General features: G+C 37.9%; 1 protein-coding gene across 1 annotated transcript; it reads left to right on the plus strand.

Annotated features, from left to right (window-relative positions):
- The first annotated feature begins 210 nt into the window (after positions 1 to 210).
- Positions 211 to 13,289, plus strand: LOC132140783 (arginine/serine-rich coiled-coil protein 2-like). Its single transcript, XM_059549759.1, has 9 exons — positions 211 to 354; positions 1,871 to 1,911; positions 3,861 to 4,058; positions 4,172 to 4,324; positions 4,416 to 4,532; positions 8,714 to 8,793; positions 10,824 to 11,080; positions 11,418 to 11,507; positions 12,795 to 13,289. The coding sequence occupies exons 1-9, from the start codon at positions 235 to 237 to the stop codon at positions 12,981 to 12,983; spliced, it is 1,245 nt and encodes a 414-aa protein (XP_059405742.1). The 5' UTR covers positions 211 to 234; the 3' UTR covers positions 12,984 to 13,289.
- The last annotated feature ends 354 nt before the right edge of the window (positions 13,290 to 13,643 follow it).

Consider the following 13,643-nt stretch of genomic DNA (forward strand, 5'->3'; position numbering starts at 1 on the left):
TAGATCTAGTATCTAGATACTATAGTATCATGCACATAAACTGGCGGCGATTAACGTTGGCTGGCCAACGTAATTCGTGGCTAATGTGATTCAGTTTACGTTTCTTAGTAACGGTACTCAGGACAACACTCAAATTATACCAATTAATATGAATATTCATAATCAATTTGTTACTTTTGCATGCTTTTCCTTTAAAATAATTTAGAATTTGTAATTTTATCTCTTATCAGGCAAATGACATCAAATACCACGAGTCCCTGTCCGGAAAATCGCACCCAGATGAAGATCGTCAGCGGAGCTCGAAGCATTGCTCGCGGTCCAGATCACGATCAGTGGACCGAAAGCGCAAGTCAGGTAGACCAGGTTCATTAATACTGACATATCACAATCATTCTCATTTTAAAAATCACTGCCAAAAAAAAAGTTTAGTTCAACCAAAAATGAAAATTTTATGTTTATCAGCTTACCCTATAGATTGTATAAAAACATGGATGTATAACACGAACATGTATTAAAGCCCCGTTACCTTGTATTTTAGGTTATGGCCCTGTAGAAGCAGTTTTTGTAAAAATAGGCTAACGATTGCACCATAACCTGCGACTCTCTGTCGTACAGTAGAGAAAGTACCGTATGGACAGGAGGAGAAGCTCGCAGGCAATCTTTTGCTGTCTATGAGGCTATCGGGGGGGACATGGAGGCATAAAGTCAATGGAGAAGCCCATACAGAGTCCATAAAAGCAACGGGACAAGATTCGGTGGATGATTCAGATTTCTCTTGGCACAGCGATTAGAAGACTTACAATTGTCAGACAGGTTGCTCACGTGACATCTACGTCATCAAGCTCAGTTTGAGTCTGCGCAGTACGCTCGACCCCCAGGAAGCGTGTGCTTCTAATTGACTTCATTTGTCTCCATTGAATCCAATGGGGTCGCTTTGTCCATTTCTTTTACTGTGTATGAGTGTGCAGAGCGAGCCGTCGCCATCTTGGCTGCGTGACTCTTCTGGACAATCGAAAATGGGCAAAAAGGCGGGGGCTGGTTACTGAAGCCACGCCCACCTAGCTCGACGGCAGTGTTAGCAGCGGCAATCCACCTGTCACTCTTGTGACCACGCCCTTAATTATGCAGAACTTTAAGGCTTAATATAATTTAAACGGATGAGTTATAAAAACATTCACCCCCCTCACAGTTGTCATGAAGGGCAACATTCGCTATATAGACAAATCATTTTTTGCACCAGGCTGTAAACATGTTTTTTCTGCTGTAAAGTTGGGCATTTTAACATGGGGAGTCTATGGGATTGACTCCCTTTTGCAGCCAGCCTCCAGCGACCAGTCAAAGAATTACAGTTTTAGTCACTTCCGTGTTGGCTTCATGAGAGAGAGCGGGAGGTTGCCGCTCGGCTTACCCCCAGGGCATCCAAGATGAAGGTGAATTTGTTTCTTCAGTAGAACACAAACTGAGATTTTTTCTGAGACAGAACTGTTGCAGTCTGTCCGTCTTATAATCAATGTAAACCCCCCACTTTATGAACATCTTACATGTGTATCAGTGCTTTCATAGTTCAATTTTTAAATACTAAGATTACAAACTTTACATTTGTTAAAACTTCTGTCTAGATTTTATTTATAAACTAAATATGTAGCCTATGTTCTAAAGAAAATTTAAGGAGGTGTTTGCTCAATTATGGGGAATATGTGTTGCTTTCAAAAAAAAATTATTTGTATTTTTTATTTTATTTTTGGCCTAATCACAGTATTCTACTGAATAACTGTAACTTTTTAAAATGAAATGCTTTGGCAAATGCTTTTAATATAAATCCTTCAGTGTCCTTCTGACAAGAAGTCATTTGTATCTTTTTGTCTTTCAGGAGACAAGAGGCACAGACGAAGCCACAGCAGAAGCAAAGAGGTAACTAATTTTAGTCCATTGATGTCATGTAGACCTAAATTAAACTGGTCACTTCATCAGTAGTTTTACAGCTGGCATTTCTAGTTTTAGTCCAGGGTAAGTATGCAGCTTAGACAGAAGGAATGAAATGCCAGACTGAGAAGAAAAGCACTGAGATGTAATCACAAGTGCATGTAATATTAAATTGTATTAATGTGGATTACAGATCGAGAGAAATGTCTGTTTGGGAGCTTTTTTAACGTCCTGTATTTTAGATCATATGATAACATTTCTATAATAAATTATACTCAGCGTGCTAATGCACGAAGAGACACTCTGAACAGAAGACGCTGCTGACAGATAGCAAAATTATATGCCTACTACCTGGACAGGTAACTATCAGTCATTTAAACTTATTTGCCTATTTAACGATATATTTTTTCTCACAACCCCAGTTATTGCCTTTTTTATAGACACCAGCAGAATTGCAATAAAAAAAAAATGATTGGCCATTCCCAATGTGAATGCATGCAGATTTGCACAGTAAAAAAAAACATTAAATTGCGCGCATTGAAATTATTTTTCATATATATTTGTCTGGTCATAAGTGAATTCAAATTCTTAAGGGCATTTTACACTGTACACATTGAACATGAGTTTTCGGTTATTTTTTTGTGGGAGAGCAGGACAGGTGATAGAATGGGCTCCTTCACATGAATCATGCCACTTTGTTGTGTACGACCGCATTTTATTCATATTTAATTATTTATTTAAGTGTGTTTGTGTGTGTGTGTGTGTATATATATATATATATATATATATATATATATATATATAAAATATACACATTTTACCTATTCTGCCTTACAAAGCCTAAACACAGTGGTGGTGTTTTTTTTTGTTTTTTTTTTCGTGAAAGCTGCATTAACTTCCACTCGAAAACAAAACTATATTTTTTCTCACTTTTGGTTGGTGGTGTTACTGTGTTTTTCCTTTGTATAGTAGCAGTACTATTACATTTCTCAAAACAAAATCCACACACTTTATGAAGAAATATTACCTAACCTCAAAAAAAAAAAGGTAATTTAGCTTTTACTTGCGTGCCTCATGGAATGCAATATTTAAACTGTAATCACCTCAGACATAGGATGTTTTCACTCAATAGCACAAGTAAGCATCATTATTTAACATTGAAATTTGTGATTAAGTGGTTTAAACCGTTTTTTGTATGTATATGTGCCTGTACACAAGAGGTGGCAAGATGGCAAGAAAGGCTTTATAATATCATGTAAAATGCCCTTTAAAGTCAACATAAAACCAAACCCAGTATACTTTCGTAATGTATATAATTGTAATGTGAATTTTCTGAGGTAAAATAATAAGAAAAATAAGAATACATTTTATTAATCTTGAATTGACCTGAATGCTAGAAATATATGAAATGTTAATTTACAATATTTTATATTTTGAGTCTCTACCTACTGGAAACCAAGATGATGGTTAGTTCAAATTCACACGAGCATCTTTACAAATCCCTCACGACAAAGCAAAATTTAGATTTGTCAGTTAATTACATTTTAAAGAAAGTTTGATGAGATAAAACATTTGTAGAGTAAGAGTAAGACCAGGAATGTGTAAGTAAATAGGGTTCATTTTGATTTTATGTTGACTTTTATGTTTATGTAGGAGAAAAACGGTGTATACAAGAAAAAAAAATGCCAGTGCGAAATCTGTGTACATTTCTCGCAATAAAGATCGCCCATGCTTTTTTTTTTTTTGGTACTGAACTGGGTGTAAATGTGCTGGTTTAGTGCACTTATTTGTGTTAAATATAAATGTATATGCTGCACTTGGAGGGATTTGGCATAGGGATTTTGTAATTTGAATACTGTTTTTCTTGACAGAATTATTTTGGCAAGTTTGTTCTTAAACTTACTAACTCTTTTTTTATTGCACTATTTTCCTGAAAGAGACCAATTCTTCTTAAAACAGGCACGGAAGAAGGACTCTGAGAAAGCTCTGAAATGTCAGAGCGGATCAGAAGAGCAGCTGGAGATGTCAGATAAAGGCCGTGACAGGCTGTCTGAAGACATGGAGGAGCGACATCGCCGAAAAGACAAGAAATCCTCCAGACCAAGAAGCCTATCAAGATCACGTTCAAGGGAAAGGTATTTTCATTCGACAAATCCTTTTGATTTAATTTAACATAGGCAGAATTTTGTTGAAACAAGTGAATGTTAAGGTTTAGTGTGCTTAGATGTTAATTAATATTTTACTGAAGACGACATCATAATCGAAACTGGGACAAAAGAAGATCTCGCTCACGAAGCGGTGAAAGGAGATCAAGGAGCCGTGACAAGAAGAGACGGGCAAGGTCTCGATCAAACTCCAGAAGCAAGCACAGACATCGCAGCAGGAGCCGTAGCAAGAGCAGGTCGGATGAAGATTTTGTTCATGATTTTGCATGAAACTCCATGCAACTGCAAATGTGTACTAAAACTATGAGATGATCCAATTTTACCTAGGGAGAAGAAAAAGAGGTTAGAGAAAGCACGGAAAAAAAGTCGCAGTCGGTCAGCTAGTCCTGTGACCTTCAGGGGCAGAAACACAGCCATGGATGCTCAGGAGGCATTGGCCAGAAGGTAGAGTGTGCTGTCTTTTTCCCCAACGTACAAAAAAAACTGTTTGGATTTTTTACACTGTATATAGGGGTGTGTGACCATTTTTGATCGAGGATCAAAACACACAAGGTTTACATATAGACTCTATATGTTATGTTATATTATATCGTTTTGCTATACCGTGGATACCTTTAAACATTTATGAATTAAAATTTTGCATTTATATTGTTTTGTTCAATTTGGTACGCTTTGCAAATTCGAACAGAAATGACGATAAAGAGTTGAGGCTGAATGTTTTTGTCCTCTGTGTGCAAAGCCATACTAGACAGGCATTAGTAATCGAACACAGAGCCTTTTAACAAACCAAATTAATAGAGCAGAAATCGCCTACTCCAGTGGTTCCAAAAGTAAGGGGGGGTGACAAGGCTGAGGGATGGTGTACAGTCAGCAGATTATTTTGCAAAAGAAACCTCTGCAGGGTGATAAAGACTGCACTGCGTAATTTTCCCACTTATCATGCAGCTACTTGCCTGATAAGTAAATAATTGAACGCAAAATATGAATATATTTAATTAACTTAGCATGACTCGCATTACCCTCTTGATCGCTCTGTTATCAGTTGTAGCAGTTGTGGTTGTATCAATAACAGACCACTAGATAGCGCAATTGAAGAATCACAGTTGTATTAAAGGGGGCCATGTAGAAATATAAATGAAAGGCACATGATCCTGCTCTAAGCATGAAAGTCCAACAGTGAAAGGCCAACAGCCCAAGTTTTTTGGCCCAACGAAAACCTTGGGCCAAAGCGGGCCAGCTGGGGCTAGAGGAGTGGTTATAAACCAAGACAGAGTTTCTCCGCATCTGGAGAACGTCAGTGCCGTGGATCATTTCAGAAAGCTAACAGCTATAACACCAGCATTAAAAACTTTTTAAAATAAGTTGAACTCAAAACTCACTTTCAGTCAGCAGCGAGTGTTTGAAATAACATATTTTATCTGTCATAAGTCTCGTCTCGAGAGTTTAGCTCTGTGTAGCCTATGTCATTAAAAAAAAAATAGAAATTATCATTCTTTCTAAATGTGAGGCTACTGTGACTACAAATAAACAGAAACAGACTCAACTGAACAAGCAAGCTATGTTCATAACGCTTTATTTCAGTGTGACTTATTTTCAATCCTAATTAATTATGATCAATCTATCACTTATAGTAAAACATTGATGCTTTTGGATTTAACAAAATATTAACTTAAATATTTAACAAAGCATCCAAACAAACGGCCGCTCTTATCATGTTCATTGTGTGATCGCACCAGTTCCAGTGACTTATTGCTTATTAGTTTTCTGATAACTTCTCTTTGTTGGTGAAATGATGGATTTGCGTGATGTTTTTCCTGAGAGGCGTTTAAAGGGCAGGTTTTAGTGAAATGCAGCGGAGCTTCCGGCCTGACGGTGGAAATGCTGAGCTATTTTACAGCCGGCAGCCATATCACCCTGGAGCCCAAGACGGGTTTCCCACTGAAGCTAAGCAGGGCTGAGCCTGGTCAGTACCTGTATGGGAGACCTCCTGGGAAAACTAGGTTGCTGCTGGAAGAGGTGCTAGTGAGGCCAGCAGGGGGTGCTCACCCTGTGGTCTGTGTGGGTCCTAGTGCCCCGGTGTAGTGATGGGGACACTATACTGTCAACAAGCACCGTCCTTCGAATGAGACGTTAAACCGAGGTCCTGACTCTCTGTGGTCAGTAAAAATCCCAGGGTGTCTTTCGAAAAAGAGTAGAGGTGTGACCTCGGCATCCTGGCTAAATTCGCCCATTGGCTTCCGACCATCATGGCCTCCTAACAATCCCCATATCCACTGATTGGCTTCATCACTCTGTCTCCTCTTCACCAGTTAGCTTGTGTGTGGTGGGCGTTCTGGCACACTATGGCTGCCATCGCATCATCCAGGTGGATGCTGCACACTGGTGGTGGACGAGGAGATACCCCCTGACTATGTAAAGCGCTTTGAGTGCCTAGAAAAGCGCTATATAAATGTAATGAATTATAATTATTTTGGCCTCGGTGCTACAGGTCCGAGGCTATTAGCCCAGCCCTGCATTTAAAGCATTGGCATTCACTGGCCCGACAGTGGAAATGTGGTTATTGAAAGATTCCTTGATTTTTTTTTTAAAAAAGTGTTCCTTTCATCTCAGGGGCATGAGACTCAGTGACTTTTCCTAAATAATCTATCTAAACATGCACAACAAATCTGGGCTTGATTTGGTTGTTCTAAAGTTGTAGCTAAATATAGCTAAAAATTAGGGATGCACCGGTTGACCGGCCATAAATCGGAACCGTTTTTGGTCTTTTTTCGGCCGATTTTTCCGGAAGTGTGCCCGCGTGCACAGACTACATTGTAATCATTCGCTATCATGTAATATGTGTGGAAGTATTTCGAAATCTGTGAAGCTGAGTGAGCGTACTATAACGTACCTGTTCACGCTCTGCACAAGCGGAGACAGTGAAAGGATGTTCAGCTCAACTTCTCACATGTTGGATGAGAAACGAAACGTACTAAACTGTGACAAAAAAGTAGAACTTGCATAAATGTTTGAAAAGCCAGAAGTAAACGTCAGTTCTGTATAAGATGATTATTTTTATTTTACCTTAAAATTATATCGACTGAATTTGATTTTAAAATCACCTGCTGTAGCACACTGAAAAAGTGTTTCAAATTTTAGGGTAATGATTCACATCTATATTTTTTTACTTGAGACAAGTTATTTATTTTTCATTGGCTCAAGTAAAAAAAATATAGATGTGAATCATTACCTTAATTTTTTTTTTTATTATTATTGGATGAATGAAACACTTTGCATCTTTGTTTTATTCGCACAAACATTATTTGATTTTAAAATTTTTGAATAATATTTATGTAGCTTACTTTTATTTAGTCTCACTGGTAAAGACCTTGTTTTAAATTTAAAACCAAATTTAAAAACTAAAACACTGAATGCTGATGCTGAAAGTGTGTTGATTGTGGTGTTTGGACTGTAGAACTATGCAATTATTGCCTTTAATTTCACATGGTTACAGTCTTTTAATTTAAGGCCAGTTCTATGTAGTTTCAACCCAATTAATTTTAATAGCCAAAAGCCAGTTTGGCCTATTAAATACCAAATGCACGCTTTCCTTCCTTCTTGTTTGTTGCTTAAAGATTTAAAAAAAAATTGGAAATCGGTATCGGAATTGGCCAGTTTGCTTGTATAAAAATCGGTATCGGAATCGGCCAAGAAAAATCATGATCGTGCATCCCTACTAAAAATTACAGTTCAGGTTCCTTGGGGTCAGCTTTACCCCACATTGAAAATAAATGGGGAAATTAAAAATATATATATTATTCTTTTTTTATATAAATTTGAAAATATCTAAATTTAAATAAAGGTCTGGTCCAAGACCATAAACACCAAGTGGCATAAATCTGAAAAATGTTCATATATGGAAAAGAAATAGAATAGAAAGTTGTGACATTTGCCAAGTATGGTAATCCATACTCAGAATTGGTGCTCTGCATTTAACCCATCCAAATGCACACACCGCAGTGAGTAGGGAACACAAAAACACTGTGAACACACACCCAGAGCAGTGGGTGGTCCATTTTGCTCCAGCGCCCAGGGAGTAGTTGGGGGTTCAGTGCCTTGCTCAAGGGCACTTCAGCCAGGGATATTGAGGGTGGAAGAGAGTGCTGTTCATTCACTCCTTCCCACCTACAACTACTGCAGGCATTGAGACTCGAACTGGAGTCCTTCAGGTTACAGACATAAATTCTCAACAATGTGAAGGAGTAGACATAGCACACCACACACAGAAACAGAGACAGAGTTTTATTGTCCTGTGAACTCTTCACTCCTGTTCATTACCGTTTATTGGTGCTTTTATTTTGTATTGTTTCAAAATATATCAGACAGCAACAACAAAAAATACAGATTTTGAATGTATATAAAAAGTTTAAAAATATACAAAATATCTATCATAAAGTTGTGAAGTTGAAGCATCAAGAAAAATGAAGTGAAAATTAAATGAGTCCCTATTGAACTGTACTGTACTCTTTTACAACGCTTCAAAACTACCCATTATGAAAACCACCTAAAGTATCTTCTTGATTTGTGAGGTGTACATTTCCTTGTGATCTTCATGTTCACTAAATATATTTTCCTCACATTCATAGGTTGGAGAGAGCAAAGAAGCTTCAAGAACAGAAGGAAAAAGAGTTGTTGGAAAAACGGCAACAACAAGAGAGGGCAGCAGGCAAGTAACTGCTGCAAATCATCTGCCTATTGGTGCAGTGGCTTCATATCTGACCCACTGCACAGGGCTCCAGACTCATTCTACCCACTGGTGGCTCTTTTGTTACTAACTTTCTCAGTTGGTCGCATGAGTTCACAATTTGGTTGCAGGTGTTTTTTTTTTTGCTACAACACGGGATTAATCAATGCATTCTGATGAACTTCTATCATAGTTTATAGTAATATGGAAATGAAAGAGGTTAACATTCAACATTTTCTTTTTCAATAGTAGTAGTATTTGTGATTTTAATTTTGTGAACAGGCATTTCTCTTTTGCTATAAGTAGGGCTGGGATAAACGATTATTTTTTAAACGATTAATCTAGCGATTATTTTTTTTTTTCGATGCATCGATTAATCTAACGATTAATTTTTCAGACTGATTTGATTTCGATTATCTCCCCATTAATTGACTACTAACAATTTATACATGTTGATTTACATATCTGAATGAAAAAAAAACATAAATTCCTTAACATTGCAATATATGTTTATTGCTCTTAAAATGACAAAATAAAAGACTGACTAAGAATGCATTACTTTGCACTTGTATAGAGATAGCATTCAATAAAACCTTGAAACCTTGAAAACACATAGCTTACTGAAACAAGCTTACTGAACACATAGGGCCTAGCTTACTGAAAAAAAAAGTTCTTTCAGATGAAAACAACAACAACTTGATGTCTAGTATTCAATAAAAAAGGTCACCCCAAAAATACTTGTTTAGAGCAATTGAAAGAATACAGTATGTAAATGTAAACTTGAGGGCTTTAAGCTAATACAGAGAGTGCTTTTACAAAAAAAATAAAAATAAATAAATAACAGTGGGAGCCAGCAGCCTGTCATGGAGAAAAAAAATCTCAGAATGCTCCACGTGAAACTTTGGCGTTCCGCCCTTTTTCTATCGTGTCTAATGATTTTGGTTAATATGCACAAGGGAGGGAGAGAGAGTGCTCGTGTAGTTTGAAGACTGTGAGTGCGCGAGCGCGTGTGAAACTTTGGTGTTTCGCCCTTTTTCTATCGTGTTTAATGATTTTGATTAATATGCACAAGGGAGGGAGAGAGCAAGAAGCGCTCGTGTTGTTTGAAGACTGTGAGTGCGCGCGCAGCCGTGGCTCTCTCTCGTACGCGCCCTGTCACTGTCACTCACCGATCAAATAAGGCTTTGACAGCCGCCAAAAAAAAAGATCAATGCAGAAAAACCCCTGGATTGGTTATATAACGTTGGACAGAATGTTGATCCGGCCATCGCGTATATTAAGCGCATATAAGGTAAACGTTTTGCAAACGTTTTTTGGAGAAATAAAAACAGGTCGACGAATCGATGCGCATATTTTGCGTCGACGTATTTTTTGCATCGACGTCATCGATGACCTCGACGCGTTGTCCCAGCCCTAGTTATAAGCCATGGGCTTCGGATGCTTTCGCTTTTGAGTTTGTGATCATGTTGTCACGTTTTACAACAAAAGATAATTGTCTGTTTTGCTAACATCTATACCCCTCACTTTTTAAGACTAAAACAAAAGATGGATTCATTGTTATTATTAATTAAAAAGCACGACAACAATAAAATATAAGATACAGTGACAAACAAGCTTACAAAATGTTTATTAACAAAAATGAATAAGATGAGGCATGGCATACACCACATGATGTATTATATATAGAATAATAAATTACAGAACGTTTAGCAAACACTGAGAAATCATATAAAAATGAAAGAGAGCTTCCATAGCATAACATGAGGTAAACAGAAAAGATACATTTTTCAAAATTAAAACAGAAAGAAAAGTAAAAGTAAACTTGCTGTCCTTGACCGTGCTTGCATTATGCTTTTCAGTTCCACATATACGACAGGAATGGAAGCGCTTATGAGTTAAACAATGTGGTGGTTGCGCCAGTGTGACCGCTCACAAAATTAGTCACACAGGCAGAGAAAATGGTCACAAAATCTGGAGCCCCATTTGATATGTTGTTGGTTGTTTCCTAACAGCGGCAGCTCCACTGTTGTGCGATACAACCACTGCAGCACCCAGTTCAGGCCTGAACGTTGCAGCACTGCTGGCCTCTGGCACACAGGTCACTCCTCAGATTGCAATGGCTGCTCAGATGGCAGCACTTCACGCCAAAACGCTGGCAGAGACTGGCATTGCTGTGCCAAGCTACTACAATCCCTCAGCGGTGAACCCAATGAAGTTTGCAGAGCAGGAAAAGAAGAGGAAAAAGTTGTGGCAGGGGAAAAAAGATGGGGTAAGGCCAAGAAAGTCACTGTTGTATAGATTTTTAATATAGGGTTGCTGACAGTTGGCATGATACCACTTATATTGTTTGCAATGATTGTTCTGTCTTTGATTAATTTTTTTATGCCTTTTTTTTATTTTTCTTAATATTTTTGTATAACTTTCAAAAGATACCAAAAAAACAGTCCAATAAATCATAGTGGCTCTTAGACACTGAAAGAAATCTTTATTGCTCATTTTGCTTTTGCAAAGTACTTAGTGCCTCTAATTCTAGTAACACTACTTCTTTTCATCTTTAAAATCTTATGTCTTGAGGTGTTCAGGATTAATATATGTTTATGTTGTAGGACAAGTCACAAACAGCTGAGCTTTGGGAGAAGCTGAATTTTGGTAATAAAGACCAAAATGTGAAATTTCGCAAATTAATGGGCATCAAAGTAAGTGTTATACTGTATTAAATATTGTCTTTTCATTTCTTTTTATTCAGAATGTTTTTAATCTGTGAACTGGAGAAATGTTTAATTTTATTATATAAATGTTGTATTTAATATTTTAAACTTTGTCATGTTTATTAGTTTTAATTAGGACTGGGCAAGTTGACGTGTTATCGCGTTAACGCATTAATTGATTAACGCCGATAATTTTATTGCGCGTTAACATAGTTTTTATTATGAAAGTCCATTGCTCATTGGTTCTGAATACACATACAGACAAATCATGGGTCACAGGAGGGGATGCTCCCGATGCTAAGCATCAGCATTCAGAAACCACTGTCCACTGTTATTTTTAACTGAAAAGAATGCAACGAGTTCATAATCATGACTTTATAGGTTGGAAATAGGAAGTTTCAGATAGCACGTGAAGACAGCAGAGAAGCGGTTGCTCAGCACAGTGGAGTTCATTGTTAACTCGTATTGGACGCGGTAACACATGGCCCTCTCACAATGTATTTCCCTTTCACATCTATCGCTTTTGACACTCAGAAATATTCACGCAATCATGCACCACGTATCAGAAGATCTACGTTTCAGCGCAGTTAGCACTCATACTCACTGGTCTATATATATAACTGAACCGCGCTCTTGCCCACCTCTTCCAACTGAGCCAGAGACTGCTAAACAGAGCGATCACACTTGTCAAATGAACCAGGCTTTGGGTGTTAAGATTGCCTAGTGTGAGCACACCCTAATTATTCTCCCTCATCCCACACACACGAGTCTCTACCCACCCATCAAGTGTTGTCCTGCACTACACTGCTGCGATGGGTCCCGCGTGCAGGTCTCTAACAGGAAGGGTGCCTGTTATGATCGAGGCTCTGGACTCTGAGCAAGCTCCTGCCTGCGGGTGTCGCTGTTGGACAGTGTTTTCTCTACTTCCTGTTGGCCTTCTGTAGCAAATTGTAGCTCCGTGTAGCTGTTTTTATTTTATTTTTTTCTCTAGAATCTTTATCTTACTATTACTCTCTGTTTTTTAAAGTGGTAAAATATAACTTATATTATATAACCAAAGTGCACACACACAGCTGTGAACACACACCATGAACACGCACTCGGAGCAGTGGGCAGCCATTTATGCTGCGGCACCCAGGGACCGTTGGGGTTTCGGTGCCTTGCTCAAGGGCACCTCAGTCGTGGTATTGAATCGTAGTATTATTTTAGCTTTACTTCAACTAACAAAAATGTTTAAAGTTTAAGTTAAGGAAAACCCTGTTGTGTTCACTGTAGGGCGAAGAAGAAGGTAGTTCATCAGGAGCTGGTAACGAAGAAGGTCTTAAAACCTTGCAACAGCAGGAAGAGATGTTCCGAAATTTGGACGTCCAGTATGAGATGGCCCGTTCACAAACACACACGCAGAGGGGAATGGGCCTAGGTTTCTCCTCTTCATTTTCTTCAAGGGGCATGGATGCTGTCTGAACATTCTGTATTTGTGTTTCTCATTTTTGTACATTCTGTCTGATGTTACCACTGTAAAGCTGGTTTGTATGTGTTTGTAGAGAATACTGGTGCATTAGCCTGCATGTATGATTCATCAGGTCTGTCATTTTATTCATTTTGGAAATTCACATGTAAATACAGTTGATTGCTCAAACATATATAGTTGCTTGGTCTCTGAAGATTGCGTTTAATATTGTAAAGCTTTTGTTTGGATTTTGGGAGGGGAGTGTGATTGTATATTTCACTGTTTGTATTGATACTGTCTGAAGTTAGCGATTCCTGATATATCAATGACCAATTGGTACCAGGGGCTATAATATATTGTGCTTCACAGCTTTTTATGAAGTAATTACTACATATATCAAGGACACAAATTAATGACAGACCGTCATCAGTTTAAGTTGGGGGGGGGGGGGGGACACTGCAATTTCACAGAACAATAAAATTATTTAACATACAAAATACATTTCATCTTTCATGAAGATCATAATTTTTTGATTCCTTGTCCTTATACCAAAAGAAACTGTAGGGGAAAAATGTAAACAATTGAAATCTAAATGTACTATTTCCTAGTCCTTGTATTAGTTTATTGTAAGTTACTGCAATATTTCAGATTCTGTGGTTCTTAATAAATGTTAG

This window comes from Carassius carassius, chromosome 5 (genome assembly GCF_963082965.1).
Source record: "Carassius carassius chromosome 5, fCarCar2.1, whole genome shotgun sequence".
NCBI classification, from domain to species: Eukaryota; Metazoa; Chordata; class Actinopteri; order Cypriniformes; family Cyprinidae; genus Carassius; species Carassius carassius.